At 60.8% G+C, this 24,124-nt stretch overlaps 1 protein-coding gene across 4 annotated transcripts in view; it reads right to left on the minus strand.

Moving 5' to 3' along the window:
- The window catches only part of FUBP3 (far upstream element (FUSE) binding protein 3), a 39,917-nt gene that overhangs the window by 5,589 nt on the left and 10,204 nt on the right, over nt 1-24,124 (minus strand). For 3 of the 4 annotated variants that reach the window (XM_012721477.1, XM_004677247.2, XM_012721478.1), the window contains 13 exons: nt 23,692-23,797; nt 14,774-14,807; nt 12,810-12,859; nt 12,423-12,494; nt 11,160-11,217; nt 9,300-9,462; nt 8,166-8,264; nt 7,339-7,443; nt 6,177-6,279; nt 5,497-5,597; nt 3,931-4,072; nt 828-988; nt 94-167 (listed from right to left, as the gene is read on the minus strand). In XM_012721477.1, coding sequence (XP_012576931.1) covers nt 94-167; nt 828-988; nt 3,931-4,072; nt 5,497-5,597; nt 6,177-6,279; nt 7,339-7,443; nt 8,166-8,264; nt 9,300-9,462; nt 11,160-11,217; nt 12,423-12,494; nt 12,810-12,859; nt 14,774-14,807; nt 23,692-23,797 — 1,268 coding nt within the window. The remainder of the gene's footprint in view (nt 1-93; nt 168-827; nt 989-3,930; nt 4,073-5,496; nt 5,598-6,176; nt 6,280-7,338; nt 7,444-8,165; nt 8,265-9,299; nt 9,463-11,159; nt 11,218-12,422; nt 12,495-12,809; nt 12,860-14,773; nt 14,808-23,691; nt 23,798-24,124) is intronic. The other variant, XM_012721476.1, reaches the window with a different exon arrangement.

The following is a 24,124-nucleotide window of genomic DNA, read 5'->3' on the forward strand; positions in this document are numbered from 1 at the left end:
CGCGGGGAGCCGCACGCAGAGCTGCCCGCGCCCGCAGGCTCGGCTGGCAGAGCCGGGCGCTCTGGGAGGAGAGGCCGGACGGGGAAGACTCACTTCTGGTGGGGCGCGGCCGGCGGCTGGCCGAAGGGGCTCTGTCCGAAGGCTCCGGGCGCTGCGAGGCTGGCACCCTGCGTGGGCACGGAGGACCGTCACCCGCGGTCGCGGTCTCGGCCGCCCTCTGCCGCCCCGAGGCCAACCACAGGGACGGTCGGGTGCGGGCAGACGCACGGCGCTCACGCTAGCCTGCCTTCCCGCAGGGGGCTGGACGTGCAGGAGCAGCTTCCGCCCACGAGACCGCGACCTGGCAGTCCGGCTGGCGCCGCCGCCGCGGCCCTGGCATGGTGCCCTGGGGGTCGGGACCAACCTGCTTGCCTCTCCCGTCAATTTAGGCTGGCCCACGCCTCTCTGCCATGCTACGTCCCCTTGGAGGTGAGCAGTGGCCAATCTGTCCTCCAACACTCCCTTTCTTTATCTGCTTTGAGGTGCCTGCAACTAAAGCCAGAGTCAATGAGCGCCACGGCCTGTGGGCTGGCGCCGGCGGAGTCAGCCCGCGGCTCTAGGCCTGCGCTACGGAGGCCCCGGGCCCTGCCAGAGGCTCCCTCCATCACTCCTGGGCCTGGCCCTGGTCTGCCCTGGCCCAGCCCTCCCCCTTGGCCATGTGGAGGGCCCCTGGTGGGATGTGAGGGCTGAGAGGCGGAGGAGTCCAAGGTGCCGGGGAAACAGGTACCTTGAACATCCAACAGAAAGCCCCGCCTCAGGAAGCGGGCGGGGAGAGGGCCTGTACGTACGCCAACTTTCTCATCTATGAGGTGTCTGGCCACCTCGATCTGCTGCGGGATCCCTCGGATGGTGAATATCCGCAGGTTGGGGTCCGTGTTGGGAGGCGGGCTCCGCTGGAGCTCCACGTGTGCTCCCGACTGCTGGTTTATGCTCTTGATGTTCTCACCGCCTGCAGGCAGGACACAGGGCAGGGGTGAGCGCAGGCCTCGGGCCAGGAAGGGCAGGAAGGGGCCCGCACGCTGGCATGCATGCCGAGGAACAAGCCTTCTGTCGAGGGTCACAGAAATCCGCTTTCAAAAACAGGGACAACGGACAAGGAAGAGCATTAGTTTCGGGGCGCACACGATAATGGAGAGCTGCTTGCCTCGTGCGGGGATTGCTAAACGCAGCCGCAAACATTTTTTCTCCCCTAAGAGGTGACGCTTCTGTAGGCTTTAAATGGCTCCACCCGAATCCGGGGCTCCCTCACCCAGGAAACCCTGAACCCCTTGAAACTCACTGGAACCCCTCCCCCGAAAGGCACTGGCCCCCCCTCAGTCCAAGAACAAGTGGGGGGCACAGTGGGTCTCAGCCTCGGGGAAGGCCATGGCCCCGCCTCCAGCCCCTGAAGGGCCAGAGCGCCCTCGGGCCTTGAGCACCCAGTCCTGTCCTGTCCTGTCCTGCCCAGCCCCTGCCTCCTGCCAGGGGTCAGGTCTGATAGAGGCAGCTGGAGGCGGGTCACAGGGGCCTGGGCTGAGGGAGGCTAATGAAAATTTAGTTAGACTCTTTGAAAAACCTGTGAGAGTCCCAGTCTCTTAATGAAATTTGCGTAACAAAAGCTCCTCCTGCGTAACAATGGTTTGATTCTTCTTTTGAAATTTCACAGAAGAACTTGTAGATCAGCTTTGCAGCCCCTGTGAGGGGAGGGAGCGCTAAAACACCGGGACACTCAGCACAGCTCCGCAAACCAAATCAAGACAATCTGTAAAATCCGAAGCGGGTAGCGGGCAGTCCCAAACGCTCAGTCCCTGGGTACCCTCCTGGTGCAGTCACCAGTACCCAGAGTGACTGACACTGGCCGCCTCAAGGGACACCTCCGGCTGGTCCACCCATGGCCCGCGGGCCCTCGGGGCTGCCGGTCTTGGCCGTCAGGGGCACCGGGAGCAGCAAGCCCAGGGCCCAGCTTGTCAGGACGTCGAGGCCAGGATGGGGTCTGGCTCCAGGGTCCCTCCGGCAGGCAGCGGGTCAGCCCTGCGCTGGGGCCCCGGAGGCCGGCCGTCGGGACAGGGCAGCACCTCCCGTGTTCGAGGCGGCCCAGCAGGGAGCTGGTCTGCTTGGGGTGCAAACTGCTCCGGCACCTTCCCTCTGCTCGAGGCGGCACAGGCCTGCAACGGCTGCCCGCGACGCCAGGGCCGGGCTGCGCCTTTACGGCGGGAGACGAACGCGCCGCCTTCCTCCTCGGCAACAGCGTTTCAGCCGAGACCTCTCCCCGCACCCGGCAGCAGGCCTTGGCTTTGCAGGCAAGAGCACAAAAGGGCCAGCGTGTCTGAGATGGAGACCCTGCGCCCACACCCCCTTCCCTGAGCCCTTGCGGCAGGCGAATAAAACCCCGAGGCGCCACCAAATGGCATGGGGCCGGAAGGAGTTAATTTAAGTTCATCTTCCTTCAAAATGAGGTCACCGGCCTGGCACATGGTGGGTGTCTACACACTCATTCAGCAGCCTGCCCCCTTCTGCCACCTGATGGGGGGCAGAAGCGACCACCAGCGGCCCCCCGTCTGGACGTGAAATCGTAAAGCAATTAATCAAACCTGCTAAAAAGCCTGGCTGACAAGAGCAGGGCTGGCCACAGTGTCTGTCACCACCGTGCATTCACCATGGAAATCCTGGGGGCCTCTGTCTGCCCAAAGGCTGGAGCTGGGGGGGGGGGCCGCGAGGGGGTGAGGGGGGGGCACCTGGCCTACTGGCCTGCGTGTGGCTCCCTCTCCACCCTCACCCGCGGCCTTTCCCAAGGAGAACCTCACACCCAGCCCTCATGGGGTTGCAAAAGACCCCTACAGAATAAGCTCGGCTCCGAGTATACAAGACTGGCCATGTGGTGTCGCTGACTGCAGGCCCGTGACAGGACAGATGACCACATGCTGTCAGGGCCCAGGGAACACATTCGCAGGGTGACCTCGGACAGGATGGCTCTGAGGGCACAGAAGCTGGACAGGCACGAAGTGGGCGGGCCTCGGGTAGGCCACCGAGGGGCGAGCAGGGGCCAGAAGCAGCCCAGGGTTCTGGCTGCTGACCAAGGGGCAAGCAGGGATGAAGGTTGGGACAGAGCCCTGAACACAGGTGAGGGGTGTAGGGGGTCGTGCAGGGCCTGGGAGGCGAGGGCGGGGCCGGAAGATCCGCCCAGCTCAGCCCTGAGCAGGCACAGATGTTCCAGGTTCGGGTCCTCGGGGCAGGACATCCCAACAGGGAGCTGTCTGCTCAGAGAAACTGGAGATTCAAGAAAAGGCTGTTTCCACCCCCCCACCCCCATCATTTATCATGAAAATCCAGCAAAGTTCCACGCGGCTAGGCCGTGCTCACCACCCATGGCCGGCCGGCCGCTGCGGGGGAAGGCCGGCGCATGCAGCCCAGCGGTCTCCTGCACCCCCCGCCCCCCGCGTCCCAGAAGGCTGGCGGGAGGCGGCAGCCCCAGAAGGGCGTCCCTGCGGCGCCTGCCGTACTCAGGGCGAAGGTGCTGAAAGGATGGAAACCGTTTCGCAGGACGCGCCGACAAAGACCAAACAAACCCCCAGGTGCAGGGAGGGAAAGGGCCGGGCCGGCAGAAAGCGATGGCTGTGGGGGCCATCCTCAGTGGCCCCGTCCGCTCCCTGGAGGCGAGTTCATTACCAGTCGGTCAGCGAATGACAAACGCGGCTGCCCGCGGGTGCTCTTACAACAACCCAGCCGCTTCCACAGCTACAACCTTCCTTGTGGCACCAGCCCTCACGAAACCCCTTGCTCCCCCCGCGAGGGGACCCACGAGAGCGGGGCCTGCAGAAGGCCGTGGGCACCAGAGACCGGCCCCTCGTCCCCCCAGCCGCCCTGCGGTCCGCTTCCAGCGGGACGGCGTGGCGCCACGCAGCCGCCGCTCACCTTTGCCGATGACCAGGCCACACTTGTCCGCTGGCACCGAGTACGTGATCTCCTGCACGCCGCCTGGGGCCCCCACGCTCCAGTCGCCACGGCCACGGCCTCTTCCTCTGGCTACCGCGAGGCCGCCGAAGCCATCTCTCTCCTGTAAGGAAGCAAAAGCTCCAGTGGTGGGTTCCGCCGCGCCACCAGCACTTTCCTCTCCGGGAGGTTAAGTGACAGGATGTAACCAATGCCGCGCTCTAGAGCCACGCAGCTGCCACGGTCGAGCCGCAGAGCTCCAGAAGCTGAATGAACACAAATCACGGAGTATCCGGGGGGGCGCGTGCGGCTATGTGAACAGCACAGCAGGCATAAGCGGCCTGGGGAGCCCCTCGCGCCCGGCCGGCTGGCCTCCCGACGGAGGGCCTCCCCGTGGCTCACACACACCGGGTCAGTCCACCACACGCCAGATTCTAGGGGCTGAAGAGCTGTGGGCACCCGAAGGCAAAACAAGTGGGCCTGGGGACGTCTGACTGTCCCGGACCGGCCTGCAAGAACAGCTCAGCGGCCGCTGGGCAGCGCAGATCCAGCCAGTCACAGGGCAAGGGGACGTCAAGGAACTGGCACCTGTTCTCATGCCAGGAGGGAGTCCCCCGGGGCTCGGCACAGCCTGCGCTGGAGAACCCCGACTTCCCCGCGGCGACCCCGGCACGGCACTCCTGGCAGAGAAGGCCCCTTCCTTTGGTGGGGAGCGCGTGCCACGGCCTCCGCGGAGCTGCGCGTGGGAAGCCCTGCGGTGTGGGGTAGGGGCTGGGCGTGCCACCGCGGGAGGGAGAGGGGGAGCAGACAGCCGAGACTGCTTTAGGCGGCAAGGGCAGACCGACGATGGCATTCTAGGGATCTCAGCTAAAACACCCCCGCACGCAGCCCACTTTCAGGCGTGCCAGCCGCTCTGAGACGAGGGTCTCTGACCTCACAAAGGAAGCTGCAGTCCTTCGGCTCATTTCCCGAGCTGTCTGACCCTAGCTGCCTGGGAAGCCCCTCACCGGGGCATTCTGTGTTGGCAGCTTCAGCACATGGACACCCTGAGATGACTGGGGGCCCCCTGAGGAGCCGCACCTTGCAAGCACCCTTGGTGTGCGCGAGGCTCCCCTTGCTGCACGGCTGGCGGCAGGGCTGGGACCACCAATTCCTATTTCTTGCGCTTTCTTCACTTCCGGCTGTACTCGAACTTCCCCTCAGCAGCACACACAGGAGGCCCCCAGACCACACTGGCTCCCAGGACAACGCCCAGAGCGGCAGGTGAGCGCGCCAGCAGCGCCACGCAGCTCTCGCACATCCCCAGGAGGCGACCTGGGGGGCCCCGAGGTGCTCTCTGAACTGGGGTCAGGTTTACGCACCAGCTGCACAAACAGTACTTGGTGGGCTACCCTGTATCTGCCCACGAGTTTCAACAGCCAGGACTCACTATGCAAAGAATCTAGGCTCTGGGTGGTCAAGGCAGCACACGTGGACATGCCGAGGGCAGGGCCGGGCTTGGGGGAGGCCCCGCAGCGCTTCCTGCTCGGGCAGTGAGAGCCGACCCACCTGGGCTGTGAGGATGAGCTCGTTGATGATGTGCGCCGCGTGCTGGCACCGATCCGGGGGCCCCATGACCTGCGCGGCTCTCTCGGGACTGATGCCATCGTCTGGGAAGCCGAGGGAGACAAGGCTTAGGGGAGGCCTGGACTCGGAAGGAGACAAATCCCCCAGTGTCCAGGGCTCACGACACTGCCAGACTCGGAACTGCCTGGCCTCCACGGCAGCAGGTGCCAGGCCTCTGGGCCACAGCATCCGGAAGGCCAGTCGCATCACAGCCTACTTTCCAGAACGAGCCCGAGGCAAGGTCTCCCCATTGTCAGGTAAGTTTGCGTGGAGGGGAGAACCCAAGGTTTTGCTTATGAAGGGATTTCCAGAAAACTTAAAGGAACCAGGTCTCACTCTGATGTGTGTGTCCTTTTACACGGCTGTAGATTGTCTTTAACTTTGCGAAACAATAATAATTTTTTTTAAAACTTGATGACACTAACAGCTGGACATGCTGAGCCCTCCTGGTTTACTGGTCTCGGTGAAGAATGAGGGCTGAGTCTCCGGGCTAACGTGTGCTGGCACCTGAGGGCCCTGGGTGACAGGCCTGGCAGTGCCAGAGGGGCTCAGGGGCCCAGAGGAGGCCTCGCTTTCCGGGGCGCGTCGGCACTTCCTCACACTACGGAGGCGCCAAGACCCACCGGGCTTGAACTGGATCCTCACGCCAGCATCGTTCTGGATCTTTTTGATCATTTCCCCGTTTCTTCCTATTACGATCCCCACAGCAAATCGGGGTACAGACACCTAAACAGAGACACAAAACCTCATCAGAGCTTCCTGCAAATCTCTTTCCTTAAAGAACACACACGCACACACACACACACACTCTCTCACACACACACACGCGCACACACACACTCTCTCTCTCACACACACACACACACTCTCTCTCTCTCTCACACACACACACACACTCTCTCTCTCTCTCTCACACACACACACGCACACACACACACTCTCTCTCTCTCTCTCACACACACACACACACACACACACTTTCACACACACATCCTGAGCATTCGATTCTGCAGTGTGTCCCTGAAATGCTTTTCCTCTTTGGAACAACACCATAGTTGATAACTACAGTCTTGTCACTAAGTATATCTAGTCCAGTAAGCCCGAGATTTCATGAAAAGTCATAAAAAAAAGGTAAAGAACAGACTTTGCTGGTAAAGATATTTAAAAATGGCAAATTTGTCTTCCCAATTCTATGTAAAAACCAAACCTATGCCACACGTAGGCATCTGAAACGTCTCCTCCCTCCTACTTATCCCTGTGATGAAACACGCATCCTCGCCCCACCGGCGGTGGGGGGCAGCGGGCAGGTTCACAGCGTGCGGACAGCACCTGTCCCTGCTCCGGCTCCCACGCCCGCCGGCCGCTGCACCAGGAGCTCCGTGCCCGCCCGGGGCCGCCAGGCTGCACTTCCTGCACGCATGCACGTGCAACCTGGCTCCGGCGTCCCGCAGGCCCGCCCAGGTCACAGCAGCTCCTTCTACACGTTTCGATTCCCCCTCAGCAAACAGGCTTCCAGCTGACGCAACTGCTGCACAGCCAGCCCAGAGAACCCAGAGTTCGCCTGGCCAGTGGGGGCAGCGCTGGAGCAGAACCCCCAACACGCTGAGGTGCACGGAGCCGGCTCCCCCCCAGCCGGCCGCCATCCCCGGGCCCCCAGACGTGGGAGCACTTGCAGGGGTGGCAGAAGAGACGGGGCGAGTGCACTGCTTGCGCTGAAGAGTTCAGGGAGCGCGCCCCAGGCGCGAGGCCCAGCCCGGCCGGCCCGGCTGAGTCACCGCTGCGTACCTCCATGCTGCCGCTGCCCATCCGGGAGCTGAAGTCCCCACGGATGCCTCGGAAGTCAGCTTGGTCTTTTTCTCGGATGATCTCTAACACCATTTCTCTTGCTTGCTGCAAAAACACGGGTAAAGGGCTTTATGGAGAACACAATCTTGAATAAAGGCCCGACGCCAGTGAAACCTCCAGACCAAATGCTAGTCTAAGGGGGCCTTGGGTGCCCAGCTGTGAGGACTGATCTCGTGGGGGCTGAGGCGACCACGGGTGAGGTTGGGCAAGCCAGCCTCGCTCAGCCTGATCTGCACGCCCCGAGGACCCGCCTCCGAGCCAGCGGGGTCGGCGCACCGTGGGGCCAGGTGGTCCTTCAGCTTCTGCTGGGACAGGTTCCATGTGGGAGACTCCTTTCCCCGAGGGGCCCCTCCCACAGGCTATCTAGAGGTCAGGGGTGAAGGCCTGAAAGCACCCAGTGCTCAGAGCTCCGATCGCAATGCCAGCTGGCAAGACCATCTCCTGCCCTGCCGTCCAGCTCAGGGCCCTCCCGCAGAGAAGGCACAGCGCCGCCTGCACCCACCAGCCCCGTGGGAGTCACCCACAAAGCAAACCGAGGCGGATGAGTCCCGGTTCTCGGAAAGCCAAAGCCAGACAACAAAGACAGACCACCAGAAGTGGTGTGCGCATCAGATTCACGGTCTTGGGCTGGCTCTGTGGCAGGTGGGTGTGCTCACCAAGTGCACCATGGCTGGGCACAGCGACACACAGCTTACGGCCTCTTGACCGAGCTTTAGAGTGACTGCCAGGGACAGTACTCCGGGCTCCCCGCTCCCTGGCACTCCCACCTGTACTTTAAACGGGTCCCCAGTGATGCGGAGAGGCTTGTCTGCCCCCGTGGGCAACGGGCCGTCCTGGATCATGACCATCTTCACGCCGGTCCGCTCCTGGGGGCACAAAGGGCAGGCATTCAGGGTCAGAGACAACAGCACAGGCCCGCGAGAAGCCCTGGGGTCAGGTGCTCCAAGAACGCCAACACGGGGCCGCGTGAGGCGATTCTAAGCATGGCACAGAAAGCCACTTTCCAAACCCACCTCCCGCCCGCGCCCCGGATGCCCAAGTATAACCAGTCTCTGCACGAGAGGTCAAGCGCCGAGCCAAAGACTACCCCTGCCCTGGCTGGAGCAGACACAGCCACCAGTGGGACGTGGCCCCCGCGCCCCATCACCAATGAGGGAGGACCCGAGAAGCACCCCTAAGGTCCCAGTGCTAATGAGTCGGGGGGCCCATGCCTGGAGTCTGGGACCTCAAATCTTAGCACCTCAATCGCCAATGGAGAGTGCCCCTGCCGCCTGGGCACTGGGCTGTGCGGGCACGACCGACATGGCTGTGGATGGACCTGCGGCCCCAGAAGTCCAAAAGCTCAAGATAAAACCCACCACAGCTAGTGGCCGCAGCCTGGCCTCCTTGGTGCGTGCGGCTGTTACCATGTTTGGCTGCAGAAACAAGCATCTAGCCAGGGTCAGCTCCAGTTGTGCCGGGGGTGCTGGCCACTGAAACCTGCCGGCCCCACACGTCCCAGACGAGGGTGCCACGACCAGCAGGTGCAGGGCGCACGAGCACCTGCATGCGGCCCGAGCTGCGCCTCGTGTAGCGGAGACGGGGGCAGGGTCCCGGCGTGGCCGCTGCCCCGCCCCCGAGCCTTGGCCAAGAATGTGACGTACTGAGGCCCCGCGGGCAACGCAGGACAGGCACTGCCGCCGCCGCCGGTCCGGGCAGCCCAACCTGGGCCTTGGCCACCGCGAGCTCACAGCGTCGTCGCAGCATCAGGCCTGGCCACAGCCGGTGCCCAGAAAGGGCTCACCAAATGCGGGGAGCCAGGAAGCACCTGGCAAAGGTTCTGGGGAGCGCTGCAGCCCCATGGGGGAGGGAGCTGAGCCCAAAGCCTAGCCAGGGAAGGTCTGACCCAGCGGAGCCCGTACCTGCAGCTGCTTGATGGTCTCCCCGCCCTTGCCGATGACCAGGCCCACTTTGGAAGCAGGGATGAGGAGCTCCTGGATGGCGCTGCCGCTGTCCACGTCGCTGTGGAAGCCAGGCCCATTCCGACAGCGGTCCACGATCTGCCCCAGGAGCCTCTTGGCTTGTCTTTGGGAGGGAGAGAGCCACAGGAGAAGCTGCATTAAACATGCGCCCGGGGCCGCGCCAGGGAGCGTCGCAGGCACGGCCGCCCTCCAGCCAGCTCCGCTCCTGCCCGGCCCGGAGGGCTCGCCATCGGTGTGCAACTGGGCTGCAACGCAGAAATCACACTGCACAGGGCGCGCCGGACGGAGCCCCTGCCCCACACGCCGCCCTTCAGGTGCGCTGGGTCCACGCCTCAAACACGGCTCCCGCCTACTGGCGCGGCAGCCGCTCTGGGCGGGCCGCCCGCCCTGGCACGCCTGTGCTTTGGGCCAGCGCGACCCTCCTCACCGAGGACACCCCGCGGAGGCTGGTTAGGCAGGCGGGAGAGCGAGCGACGAGGAGGACAGGAAGAAAGCAAGCGAGGGTTAGCACGGTCGCGGCTCCGAGCCTCCACTCCACGAGCAGGCCAAGGCCACCTGTGCTGACCGCGCCCTGTGCTGGATGTGCAGGCCCTCCCTCGCGCGCCCAGTGACCCCGCCTACGCCGAGTGACGCGGCGGGGAGGGAGGTGGCACTAAGAGGCCACGCCCCAGCCCCGCCAGTCAGCACCAGCCCGGCGGGGCCGCTGTCGGGCCAATTCCTTTTTCTGCACCAGAATCTCTGCCCTGTGTCGGCCGCACTTATTCTTCACACCACCTCGTCCCATGCTGGCCCCGCGACAGGTAAGAAACAGCGGCTGTGCCGCCTACTGAACCGATCCCGCGCGTCGCGTCGGAGTCCCTTCCCCGCGACTCCGGGGTCGGAGAGGAGGCAGGGTGGTGAGGAGATGGGGAGGAAGAAGAGACCGGCAGGGAAAGGTGCCGCCTGGCGGCTGGGGCCGCTGTGTGCGGGGTGGGCATCCTCCGCCACAGCGGCTCTGGAACACTGCTGTGCCCCCGCTAACCTGCACGGGCAGCAAACCCTCGGTCCAGCGAGACCTTCCTGCTCGCCCCACAATGCACACCGGCCAGTGAGATGTGTTCCGGCTCAATGCTTGCCATGCCAGAACTTCCACTCCCCGGGAAATGGAAACAATGGAACAGCCCCACCTGCCGAGCTGGGCCCGGTAGGCTCTGGGCCACGCAGGATACTAAAGCGGAAGGGGCAGTGCCCTGCCCAGGAGCCCTGGGGCCGGGGCCAGTGCTGGGCAGCAGGTGTGGGCTGGTGGGAGCAGAAGTGGCCATCGGCCGTGGCGGGACCCTGCAGTCGAGACGCCCGAGCAAGGTCTGCACGGCCAGGGCAAAGGCCACCGGGAGCCAGGCCCCTGGTTCACGAGGACGAGAGCGGCAGCGGCGGCCCGACACTGGGCACCAGATTCTCAACGGTCCATAGCAACAAGCCTCTCAAACAGACCCTTGAGCAGTGGTCTTCATGGGGAAGACCAAGTCCACCACAGTAACCAGGTCAGCAGGCCGGACCCTGGAGAGCCTGGTTTATGAGGGAGGTGTTATGGCAGCTGTGAGAAATCGTGAAGTGTGTTAAAAAAGATGGTACCTCTTGGGCTTATTAAGGTTAGCAGAAAAACCCCTGGCGCGGCGACCTCCCCGCCTTCTCTGCAACAGCGCCTGCGGCGGGACTGTGGCCCAGATGACCGTGTCCAGTAGCAGCCCTGCCCTTCCATTTCTCCCCACTTGGGGAAGGAGGAAGAAGAGTGAAAGGAAAAAGTAAATAAAACAAACTTACTCAATACTTTCTGGGGTTCCGGTAAGTACACAGGGCCTCTCTGGAATCCCAGAACTCTCTATAAGAAGAATCGAGAAGACGAGGTGTGTTGGCGGGCATCGGGCAAGCCGCACCCTGGCCCCTGCGTGCAGACTGCCTCTGGGCTGGCGCCTGTGCCGGCCCGCAGAGGCCCCGGCGCCCAGGCTAAGGCCGTCAGCTCCCACTTGGGGAGGGCTCGCGAGCAGGCAGCTCCGCCCGACACTCTCCACTGCAGCAAGTCCTGGGCGGGCGGGCACAGAGCGGGCGTCTGGGTGCTGGCCCTCATCCCCAGGCGCAGCTCGCAGCCGGCCCATCAGGGCGCTGACGAGCCCCTCGTGGCCACGGCTCCCCAGCCGCCCCTCAGGGCCGCTGGCCCGTGGCACAGCGTAAGACTCGCGGGGTGTGTTCTGGTTACCGCTGCTGTTGCATGATTACCTCAGGGGATCAGCGACATGTATGTGGGCCGGGCCATCAGACAAGAGAACAGAATCTTACTTTTCAACAATGCCAATGGCACATCGCTTTACTCTTACATAAAAAAAAAAAAAAGGCCTCTCCAAATTCTTACTGCAGAAAAAGGAGAAGCTAGCTAGCAGCAGGTACGACCTTCGAGACAATGAAATTATCTTTAAACGACAAACGTTTCTCTAGTTGAACACCCTCCACCCCCTCCACTATGGAAACAGGCCAGACTTAACTCAGATGATAAAACCATGAACATAATGAAACTGTGCTGCATGCTGCCTCTCTCCATATCGTGTGGGCAAGACGGACCCCGTGCGGAGGTCCCGGACTGTTTTAACACGTGCTCATGTAGCCAGACCGCGGCTGGCCTCATTTCGCAAAGGGCAGTGAAGGTGTAACCCAGGAGAGCCGATGAGAAGCTCCCGGGAGTGACCTCACGGCCACAGGCCCCAGTCCCGCCAGGGCCGCTACACAACATTCTGGTGCAGAAAACAGAGGCCCAGGGCAGCAGGTGCTTGGGAGGGGCCGCGCCAGGCCAGAGCTGCGAGGCGTCCGAGGTCGGCCGGGCAGCGCATCTCTGCGCTGGTCTTTCTAGTTCTCATCCGGGAGTTCAGCTCCAGAAGCACAAGAAACGGCACTCGCACATACTTACCCAAGCCCCTCCACGTCTACGCAACAAGCAAAGGCACTGAACCTGGACAACTGCGAAGTAGTGAAGCCTACAAACTGAGCTCTGTGGGGGGAAGGAAGGAAGAAAGGAAGGAAGGAAGGAGCCCTTACCTGAAGCGATCTGAATTTTGCAACCAGATTCTGCTTGAATCCGTGAAATCTGCTCCCCTCCCCTGCCGATAACTGCAACAAAGTGAACAGTGTCAGAATGTGCCGGACGACTGTCTCCGCGACACTCAAGCCCGGCTCAGAGCACGACAGGCCAGACTGGGCTCAGCGAGCCACAGAAACGGTTATGGGGACACGGCAGGCTGGCAGAGGGCACGCCGCACAGGTGGGGTGAGGAACAGAGCCGGGAGCCATGGCCCAGTGTTCTGGTCTCGCCCTGGGGCTCCTGAGAACACTCCTTATGCCAAGCACTCTTGGACAGGTGTGGCTCTGAGGGATTAAGATGAGGACAGACGGGTGTCAGGAAGAGAGGACAAAGCAGATACTTACTAAATCCAACCATTTTATCAGGCACTTTGAATTCTTCTGTTATAACTGCCCTAAAAACAAAAAACATTTTCAGGAAAAAATATGGAGAATTTTGCAGCCAACTTAGGTCTTCCAGTTTCCCCATGTTGGAAGGTAAGAGCCTCCCTGTGCTGCCAGCCAGGCCACTCCGGCTCGGGCTAGTGAGCCTCTAGCTGATCACCCCTTCAACAGACCGGGGGCCCTGGACCCTGGAGGAGCCCCGGCTGTTCCTGGAACCAGGACCACACAGGTGCTCAGTCGGCTTCACTGCCCCGCCCCCGCCCCCACCCCACCTCGGGACTCCTGAAGATTCTCAGGGTCTCAGGAGCTGTGAGGCTTCTCGTCTGGCGTCTGCTCTGGACGAAGCGTTGGGGATCTTCCCCCCAGCATTCCTTATTTTGTAATCTTTTATTTTCCGGATTCCTTCTCATTTATTGGTATCTTTTAAGGTAAAACACCCCAACAGCACCGGCAGCCTGGTCACCGCTGACAGGACGCAACCTGGCCGCCCCTCGCTCTGTGGGACTGTGCAAATACGTGCCCCCCGTCCCCGGTTAAGCGTTTTTTAAAGCAAGCAAGCAAACCCCACCACAAAAAGGACAAACCAAAACAAAACCCCACAACTACTGTGCTGACTCAGACCAACCTTCAGAGGCGCCCTATGGTACACTGCGGAAAACATCCAACCTGCCAGTACCCCAAAAGCAATTAAACCTTTACATTTACCGCTGAAGGAAGCTAAATGCAAGTGGCTAAAAAAGGCGAGCATTTTGAAACACCCCTCCTGGGGCGCCATCCTGGGGGGGGCACCGTGCGTGCTCAGGGGAGTGCAGCGGGGAGAGGAGGTGTGATGGGTGGGAAGCCCCGTACCATGCTGTGCCAGTGGGGTGTGCACACGGATGCATAAGGGTTCCCTCTACCTGCCAGGATATTCCCACTCACCCTGAATCAGGGATAATGGGGGTGTGGTCCTGGTCCTGCTTGGTGGGGTCCATCCTGGATAGTGGGGCCAGGGAGTGCTTTCTGATGCTGAGGAGGGTGTGGTATATGGTCCCTTTAGAATTCAGTACCAGGGGAGTTCCTAGAAGGGGCACCCCACTAACACAACCCCCAACTCTGCCATTCTTCAGCCCTTGGGGACAACCTGACCACGCGCTCTGTGGGGGGAAAGGTACTCAAGGTGAGAACCTTTCACAGCGCCTTTGGAAGCTCAGCTCTGACGGAGGCCTGCAGCCATATGAGGCTGAGCCTGGCTCCTGCACTTGGGGGACGCAGAACCCTGACTAATCGTGGGATGCAGGCCAGCTGCCTTTGCCGCTCCGACCACCTCATTTAATTTATTACAAAACAAAAACAAGCCAACAAAAACTCGGGGGGGAGTATCTTTTGGTCAACTCTTGTCTGGTGACTTCAAGAGAGCCCCAGACATCTACGGGCAGGACCAGCTCTGGCGAAGGTCGAGGTGATGGCCACGCCTGCTGGAGCCCCGCAGCGTCCTCCCATGAGGAAGGGGCTCCCTGCGGCCACAGGCCACCTCTGACTGGTGAGCTTCTGGGTGTCCGGAGCCCTCTCTCTGCAGCGGAGGCCCCAGTGGTCACGTCAGCTGGATCCCGGGCAAGCTGCTCTCATCTGGGGCCGAGGGACGGGTGTGGACGCTAGGAGGGCCGTCAAGCTGGGAGCGGCCCCACACCCTCTCTCCAATCAAGTGGCCACTGGCAGAAAGCACAGTGCTGGCGTGCTGCGAGTGCGCTCGGCTTACAGCCACGGCCGGTGCTGAGCGGGGCAGGCTGCCCCCAGGGCTCACTGAGTCACGCCCAGAGCGGTCGGAGCGCAACCAGCCCGTGCGTGTTCGCACGCTCTGCCTCTGACTTCCTAACGGGTACAGATGGGGGTCAATAAACAATTAGAGATGATCAATAAATAATAAAACATAACCCACTGCTTACCTTTGATGTACCAAGGCCCCTAACTGGTTACCTACTGCGGCAAAGAGAAAGAGAAAAGGAAAATCAAAGCATTAGCACGGATAAACGAACTTCATCCTCACACGCGCTCTTACCATTTCAGGGGGAAAAGAAAGCGGAAAGCAGCGAACGGTAATTCAGGCTCAGCGGCTGAAATGAATGCGGCATGTGACACGAAACGGGGGGGCCTCGACCCCCAGCCCCCAGCCAGGGCCCAGCTGAAGGCATTGATCTGAGGTCCACGCTGGGAGGCCTGGCAGAGCCCGGTGCCTAAATCCCTCTCCGGCCACCTCCCTCCTGCCCGCACCCCAGCTCAATGTGAAGAGAGGAGGGCTCCTTTCTCTTTTTCAAACAAATGAGGGATTTAAGCCGCCCGCTCCTGCGAGCATTGTCCAGGGCCAGCAGCTGCTGCCTACAGCGCCGTGCACAAGTCCCTGCCGCCGCCCGCGCCGGCCTCGGCGACGCCCAGCAGAGCCCGCGCCCCTCCCGGGGGGCTTCTGCGCTGACCCGCCACGCGCGATGGCCTCTGGGCCCATCTCACAGACAGCGGCGCCCGCGGCCCTCATCCTGAAAACCACGTCTGGGGTGGCATTCCCACAGAACCGCTTTAGCTACGCTTTTGCTCCAGTTTCTCCCTTTCAGCTACCGAGGAGTGTCTCCTCCCCCCACATCAGCAACACAGACCCGCGACGCTCCTCCTTTGGAAAACGCAGCCCCGGGAAGGCAACAGACGGTGCAACGTGCAAGGCCAAAGCCATCCCAAGGGGCATGATCCTCACACCCCGCTCCCGAGCGGCTTCCAGACCCGTCCCTGAGCGTGCGGAGAGCGGGCACAGGCCTCCGCGGCACCCTGGCCGCGGCCTCACACCTGACGCAGGCCCCGTGCGCGTGACCCTTTGCCTGAACTGAGCTCGCCACTCTGACCAGACAGGAGCCAGTCACAGGAAGACAAAGAACAGGCACCACAAAAGGAGACTCTAAGAGAAGGGAAAGCAAAGAGAGACAATCTCGCAGAAAGGAAGCGCACTTGGGAGTCAATACCGTGTTTCTCTGGATCGATAGCGAGATGATGGTCTGCAGCCAAAATATTGACATCACGTAGGACTAATCTGCTTAGCTCAGGGATGAGACCTGCGCCCCACTGACACAGTCCTGTCCGTCCACCCGGCGCGGCCGAGCAGAGCCCGCACCTGGCGACGCTCTCACTCCCGTTCCTCGTGAGCACTGGCCGTCGTGCTCAGGAAGGCCGCCGCCCCCCAGCCGGCCCTGGGTGCTCCGAGGGGGGACTGTCTGCCCTCTGGGGCCTGGGTGGGCCAGGGAGAGGGCCGGACGTCCCGGAGCTTGCTGGGAGGTCCCCACCGTGAGCCGAGCTCCCCCGCCCGCTGCTGGAAGCCCTCTTAGAGGGAGACACTACGGGGAGCCTCGGAGGGACGAGCATGCAGCGGCGGGTGCTGCTCCCCGGACAGGGCAGTGGGCCGGGCCCACAGTGCTGTCTGCTGAGGGGAGTCACACGTGACGGCTGCCCCCTATTTCAGGCAGAGCCACAGAACAGAGGGCAGCACGACCAGGACGGGTGCCACGAGATTCACAAGGCCACTCGGGGACTCCCGGGTAAAAGCCACGAGAGCTTGTGCTCATCGCTCCTTTTTGTTGGCCAAGAACGTCCCGGGTGCCACACGGGTGGCTTCTTGTCCCACGGCACCGACGAATGGAGGCTCTTACGGGGACCAGATGTGCGCCGCGCCCACAGACGGACGGCTGTGAGGGCAGCCGCTGGCCAGGCCAGGGAGCTCTGAGCCGGTGGGCTCCGAGAGGGACGGGGTCCCCCCTCCCCACAAAGGCTGTGTGACCAAGGGTCACCCCGTCCGGAACATCCCCACTTGGTGCTTGAAAACACAACGCTCCGAGGGAGCAGGGGCACCGGGCACGCGCCCTGCCAGCAACGAGCTGGAGCGGTGTCTCCGCGAGAAGAGGCCAGGGAGGCAGATGCAGACAGGGGCACTATCAGGCTGCGCCTGGATTGAGGGCCGTCATTTCCTGAAGGAAAGCTGCAGTCGCCGGCGGCCTCCAGGCAAGCCAGGCCAGCGGCAGGCGGCAGGCGGCGTGCTCAGCTGCGCCACGCAACCGGCTGCTGGCCGCCGAGACGAGCTTCCTGGGAAAGTATTCAAGGTACAAGTATGAGAAATTCTTCCTCACGAGCAATACTCTGCCGATCTCAATAATGGTGGCTGAGGGCCCTCCCCGGTGGCGCAGCGGGTTAAAGCCCAGCACTGACAATCTAAAGCCGCTTCCGCATGAGTTCGATCCCCGCCTGCCCCGGAGGTGACCACATGGCGCGGCAGACCTCTCCTGGCCCGCCCGCTGCTCCCCTCAGCAGTGTACTTCATCCATCTGCCTGTTCTGCTCCCCACTCTGTCTCTGGTGAAGCCTCTCACCGCCCCTGCACCTCTGGCCTGCACCCCAATTCCATATGCACAAATAAATAAATCTTAAAAAAAAAAAAATAAGGTGGCTGAAAAACGTGAGACCCGGACCCATTTCCCCGAGTGCGGAGGGGAAATGCCTCTGCTCTTTCCCAAGAGCAGCGCCAACAAACAGCACCAGGGCCATTCCTCTCTATAATGTGTATCAGTCTCAATAGTTCACCCCCAAATACAAGCCTGAGCAACAAAAGCACCCCCACCCTGCTCGGAGGCCACACCGCAGGACACAGGGCCGGGGCCCAGGCAGGGAGTGAGGCGTGGGGGTGCCGTGGGCAGGCCTGTGGCTGGCCACACCGACAGACACCGAATCTGCCCCTGCAGTGCTGAGACCACCCTCCACTCAGGCCGGGAGCCTGGTCTGCGGAGACCCCTCGACGCTGACTGCTCAGCGAGGTCAGAAAGCCCCCGTGAGTTAGCTGCAGGGATTTCTGCAGCCTTCGAAGGGTTTCAACGCTCCCCCCCAAGGACAATACAAAGGCTTCCTGTGTTCTAGGGCAGCCACTCTCGCCCTGGGGCCACCAAACACTGACAGGCCAGCACAAAGTCCCCCCATCTGTTCCTCATTTTGCAGATTATCTTTTCTAAGAGAGAGTAGGTCTCCCCACACCGTCACTTCCCTGCAGTGTGACACACGGCTGCGTAGCCGGCAGTCGCCACCCAGCCCCACGGGAGCCAGCGGGCTCCAGCCGCACTCTCACTGCCTTCACGCTGGGGTTTCAACGCAGCGTGTTCCTCCTGCGGCACTGACCCTCTGGTTGTCCCTCATGCCAGACGGCTGCCTTCCAGGTGCTGGGCACGAAGCCAGGTTCTGGGGACAAAACGGTGAGCCAGGCCATCTTTGCCCGTAGCAAGCTTAGGGCTGAATGGGAAGCAGTGCCCAGCCCAGCCCCGAACCCTCCCCAGGCGGCGGCTGCCCCACGGGCACCGCAGCAGGCGGGCGAGGAGCAGATCGCACGGGCAAGAAAGCACCGTGCCTTATTTGCATGTAGTCCAGTGGGCATGAAAACCGATTTGGGGGACTTGAGAAGCTTCATGAAAACGTGACAGTCCCCGCCGTATGCCTCCTAGAGCCTGTATTTCAGTCCGACGTGCTCGCTAAGCGCCAGGGCCTGCGGGCGACGAGGTGTCCTGCGCTGCGAGCGGGTTCAGTGTGAAACGTCTGCTTTGTACCCTCCTCCTCTCGCCAAGCGGGCGTGGGCACCACCTCACCGGCGAGGAGACAGCGGCCAGAGGCTAAGTGGCCGGGGCCGGGCGGGGACCGAAGCCCTACCCGGGAACGCGCCACGCTCCCATCTTCCTTCCGCCTCGCGTCAGGCGTCCACCCGTGGCCAGCGCAGTGCCAGAGTGAGTTCCTGCTTCTTGCAGGAGCTCCAGGGCCCTTCCAGCTGTGATCTCATATCTACGCAGGTACAGCTGCCCCCGTGGCTGTGGAGCTAACCCTTGCCAGCCCAAATGCTAGATGAACAAAGCCACACAATACGTGACCTTTGGGGAGTGACTTTTCTCACTTGGCACAGTCCCCTGACGAGTCTTCTGGGTCACCGGCAGACAGCATTGGTTTGTTCCTTTTCACTGCTGAGTAATGTTCCATGGCATGGATGTGATGGCTTTTGAGTCCTCGACTGGCTCAAGACTATCTAGGCTGTTTGAGGCTGTTCAAGTAGATCGCAATGAATTCTGTAGATGGTTTTCTGTAGGGTGTCAGTTTTCCTTTTCTTGGGGACACAGGTGCCAGCAGTACAGCCGTAAGCTCAATGCCAAGCACATGCTTGTTCTAAGTTCTGGCAATGCCGTCACGAAGACAGGCATTTCAAACTTCTAGGGTAGTTCTCCCCAAGGAGGGCACGATGGGTCACAGATTTCGTCAAACAGCTTGGGTCCCTTTTAGCTGGACACTCAACTTCCCCCAGGTTAAGCGGGCACAAAGTGCGTAACAGGGACCGCACGCATGGGCTTCAGTCACACTGCATCAACACGGATGCACGCGGAGTGCACGCCCACGCGTCTGGTGGGAACGTCCATTCACTCGGTTGGCCGAGCCAACGGTCAAGCCAATCAGCTCGTCCTGGGCCAGGAAGGCCCACCTCTCTCACCTTACGTGTGTATTAACGTGCACTCCTGGGACTTCCACTCACTCCTGAGTCACACTCAAGACGCCAGGAGGGCGGGGAAGGGGCAGCACAGCTTTACCGAGCTGCTCTCTGGATGGACTCCAAACCATATCCTGCCCCGTCCACCTCGCTGCAAGTTCCCCACATCACCTTACCTTTAGACTCCCCTGACCCGACTGGCTCTGTCTGATGGGGCGTCCCCGCACAGGCTGATGCCCGAGAAGGGCTCAGTGTCCTGGCCAGACCCACGTGGGACATGGCAAAGCAGTAGGATTGTCAGGGAGTAAGTGCCCACTGGCCCCACCGGCCCCCAGAGGACTTCTCCGTCCAGCCAGAGACTTCTGCTGACAGCCCTGGCCCGCTTTGCCGGCTGCTTGCAAGGCAAATCTCCCCTGCCCCTCAACGGCAGGGGTGAGCACTGGCCTGACCCCTCCGCCCCACCCACTGCCACTGTCCTCCACTGGGGCGTGACAGCGCCCGAGACACCCTTCTTCTGTCACTTGCCCACGGCAGCAAGAACTGTGGCCGCACCACAGACTAGGGTAGTAGATACCTCTCTCTCTTCTGTGAAAGTCCAGAGTTATAAAAAGAACCCCCCCCCTTCTCTTTGCTCTATGCTGCAAGTGCCTGGAAGCTCCTAGAAACAGCCCGCCCGGCCTCGCAGTCAGGCGCTAGCACGCCCAGCATTCTTCCCTACACCCCACGAGAACGCCACTGAGATGAAATCACAAGTGTGGTGCTGAGTGAGAGGATAAATGTCAAAGCTGGGTCCTTGGTAGAAGGGGGCGGCCTATTTGGAGTTTTTCAGGCCCCCGCCCCCGCAGAGGGAGACCTAGCTTTGTGCCACCTTCCTACCAAGGGCAAAGCCAGGCCTGTTCGATTCAACTCTCCTGGGCAGCGACCTGAAAAGGAATCGCAGAGCAGGCAGAGACGAGGGCTGCCGCCCACCTGGCGACCAGGTCTGGGCGAAGCACTGGAGGCCTCTAGTCCTCTCGGGCCATCGAGAGGCTAGACAGTGGCACTGAGCCAGGAGCTCTGTTTAAGGAGAGCAGGGGCAGCCTCAAGCCTCCTTAACTGAAGAGTTCTCTGCCGGACAAGGCCAGAGGAAGGGGAAGGCTGGGCCCACGCGGCCAAGGGCCGGCCTCCGGCGTCGCCAGGCGGTGCGACCAGCCCGGCCCTGCTCGGGCGCCAGCCGCTAGCACAGAGGCCAGTGGCAGGGCCGGAGCTGAGATGCGGGACGGTGCCTGAGCAGGTGGTCGGGCAGTAAGACAGAACCGCCGTCTCCTGGGCACAGGATTCAGGCTCAGCACTACCGAACTACCGCAGCCACAGCAGCTGGAGTTCGGTCCCCGGCCGGGGAGTGGCCACGGGGCGCAGCAGACCTCTCCTGTCTCCTTGCATTAGTGTATTTCAGCCCATCTGCCTGTTCTGCTCCTCTCTGTCCCTGGCGAATCCTCTCACCCCACCCCCCGCCCCATCTCTGGCCTACACCCTAGTTCTTGCATGCGGAAAAAAATCATTAAAAAAGAAAAAAAGAAAAACCATCTCAACCTGACTGGATCACTTAGCTGAACTTATGCTAAACTTAGAGCTCCCTTTCTAGAGAACATTCTAAACGCTAGAAGGAAACAATGGCGTCGCGTGTCCTCGGCGCACACAGGCTGGGACGTGCCCAGAAGGCGGGCAAACGAGCCACTTGGAGTGCAGCGCAGAGTGTGATTTATTTTCCTGGTGAGGCGAGTGTAAAGGGGGGGGGGGGACAGGGAAGAGACAGAAGGGAGGTGGCGCTCGAGAGCAGAAGACCAGGATGAGGACAGGCTCCGCAGGAAGTCCTGTCCGCCTGACACCTAAAGGTCAAGGAGGAGTGGTCAGCCAGGTAAAGCGCTGGGAGGGATGTGCAGGAAGAGCAGAGAAGTGTGCACATGAGGCTCGAGACCAGCATGTAAGGCACGGGGGGGGGGGGGGGGGCCAACCAGGGTCTGAGGCACGAGAGTTACAGTGACCCGGGCGCCACGCGCCCAGGTGAGCTCCAGTGGGGCTCTCAGCGGGCTGACAGACAGCTCAACACCGCCTCGGGCCACTGCCAGCCCAAGGCCCCTCGTCCAGGAGGAACAAATCTGTGCCCTCCCTTTCCTGCCAGTACCTTAAAAATCCTCCCACTCAAACACTTGCTGCCAGTGTCCAAGCCTGAATAAACCAAAATTAAAGCTCCTTTCTGGGTGACTGAGGCCCAAATAACGCAAACTGTATGATACCTCCAAAAGGTCCCGGGGGACTAAACTTTAACCTCCAAAAGGTTCAAGAGCCCAGTTCCACATCACGTCGGAAAGTTCACATTGCTAAAGCAGTGATCTGGTGAACCTGTCAGGGAAAACCCAAAAAAACAAAAGCCCAAGCCAAGTCAAACAAAGCCTTGAAACCTTCACAGATGAAAAGGGGGTTCTGGGGCGCCTGTTTGCTGCTTGTCTCTGCTTTTCTAAACTCCCACCCTAAAAACAGCCGGGCTGACCTGATAAAGCCTCTGGGTAAACCCGAGCCCCAAGCCCTTCCTGGGGTCCGGCGATAAGCACATGGCCCCCAGAAAGCAGGACGGTCCAGTGGCCCCGCCCTACAGGAGAGACAGACAACTCAGTGGGGCCAGCCCGGATGCCAGGGTGCCCACTGCGGGCAACAGCTAATGTCAGATCTGCCTGTGGAGACCAGTAAGTCACAGAATTACGTCAGCTAAACGGCACTCGGCAAAGGGGCATTAATTTTTACAAACTGTAAGCAGATGTAAGTCCCTCGGGGAAACGTCTCGCACAGGACAGGTACAGAGGTGTGGGAGAGCTCGTGCCTGGCAGAGGCGCTTCCTTCCTGTAAAAAAGGCTTATCATTTAGAAGAGAAGAAAGAGTAACTACGCTCACTTTCTGATCACAAGGACTCAGCCCGCACAGAAGGCAGACAATGCAAAAAGTCATGGTTCTAAAAAAAGAGGCCAAAATATTGAACTGGGGTCCTCAAATGAGATTCTGGACCGACTGGTGATGTAGGACCTTCACCGGCCTGTACCCTGGCTCTCTCTATGGAGAGGTTCACAGACCTGTGCTAATTTCTTTCAAAAGGGTGTGCAGGAAACTAAAGAGGAAAAGCCTACAAATGCCAGTGGTTTCATCTGCAAACATTTAGGCTTTTCTTATGCAAAGGACAGTGCCTTCCTGTTCACTGTGGCCGAAGCCTTGCACCTCCACCCCACGCCCCGGGAAAACAAGGCTGAAAGTGGTGAAATGTATTGATCCGGGCTGCTGGGAACAGGGCCAGAGGGGCTCTGTTCATCAATGAGGCGCAGACTCAAAGCCGGTCCGGCTTCGTTTTATTTTGATATTGATGCCCCAGAGGAGGAACTGAAGCATGATTAACCTGAAAGGCTACTCTGTGTTACGGTGTACAGCGCGAGCGAAAAGCTGACAGTGCCATCCGTCAGGCTGGTCTGAGGCATCGCCAGCTCCAGTCACACACAAAGCGATCACAACACTCATTCTGGAGCAGCAGTTTAAACGGTCACCCTGATTTCAAGGGCCCTGAGGTGTATCATCCGTGTGTATGAGTGTAAACATAACGGCTTGATTATCTACACCCACGTGGGTGCTGTGCCATAAAATCTTCACAATGTTTGTCTGTGCGATTATTCCAAAGATTCCCACATGACAAACAGCAGCGATCTCCACTTTTCAGAATCCGGAAGAGACCAGTCAGTCATGCCAGATTCTGCATTTTTCTATGGACAGGAAAACATGTACTTTGGGGGGGACAGGGGTCGACACTGTAAGTCATGGCACCTCGACTGTCTCCAGTTAACACATCACCGGAACACAAACGTCCAAGGTCACCGCGGACGATGAGCAGAGAGGAGTCTCCGACCCCCATGTCCCCCCACGTCCCCCACGTGCAATGTAGGCTCCCTTTACGGCTGCACCTGTGGGGGCTGGAGCAGAACAGAGGGCACCTGGGCTCTCTGCAGAAACGCACCTGAGTCTGAGCTTTTCTTTGGGAAAAAAGGCAACTTCAATCCCCAGAAGAACGAAGAACGAAGGGCTAAATCAAACCAAACTCCCAGAATTGGTCAAATTAGTTCCAAGTTGGTGCTGGGGGTCAAGTCTTTTCCTGAGAGCCCAGCCGGAAAGATGCCTGCATTATCAAGGCAAATCAGAACTCAAACGCTGGAGCGATGCTGAGAGAAATCACCCTACGAGCCCCGGGGCCCGCACTCGGCCCGAGGCGCCGCAGGAAGCAGCGCCCGCCCGCAAGAAGGCTCTGGCAGCTTACCTCCGTCATCCAGGGGCCGCTTCTGCACTCCGTAGCCGTACACTGAGGGGTCCACTAGAGGTGTGGAATTATTCAAGTGAGGAATTGAATCAATTTTAGCAGCAATCTACAGAGAGAATCAGATGCAAACACTCAGTAGCGGGTCAGGCTCTGGGGGGAGAGGCACTGCCGGGGCTGTCTGTCCCTCCCCACCCACGGCCAAGGCGCGCCCGGGAGGGCCAGCGCTCAGCACAGCGGAGTCTTCTCTGGGCCTTAGTGACACTTGTCCTAAGAATAACAGGGGCAGGGTTTGTTTTCTGTGAGCAAAGGAGCATTTGAAAGTCACCACCTACAGCGCAGGAACCCCGCACTTCGTGGACAAAGAGGGCTGCCGGGCCTAGTTTCCAGACTGTCACAGGACACCCTTGCGCAACAGGCCCCGGGGAGCCGAGGG

Source organism: Condylura cristata, unplaced genomic scaffold, assembly GCF_000260355.1.
Source record: "Condylura cristata isolate star-nosed mole 26May11 unplaced genomic scaffold, ConCri1.0 scaffold00006, whole genome shotgun sequence".
NCBI classification, from domain to species: domain Eukaryota; kingdom Metazoa; phylum Chordata; class Mammalia; order Eulipotyphla; family Talpidae; genus Condylura; species Condylura cristata.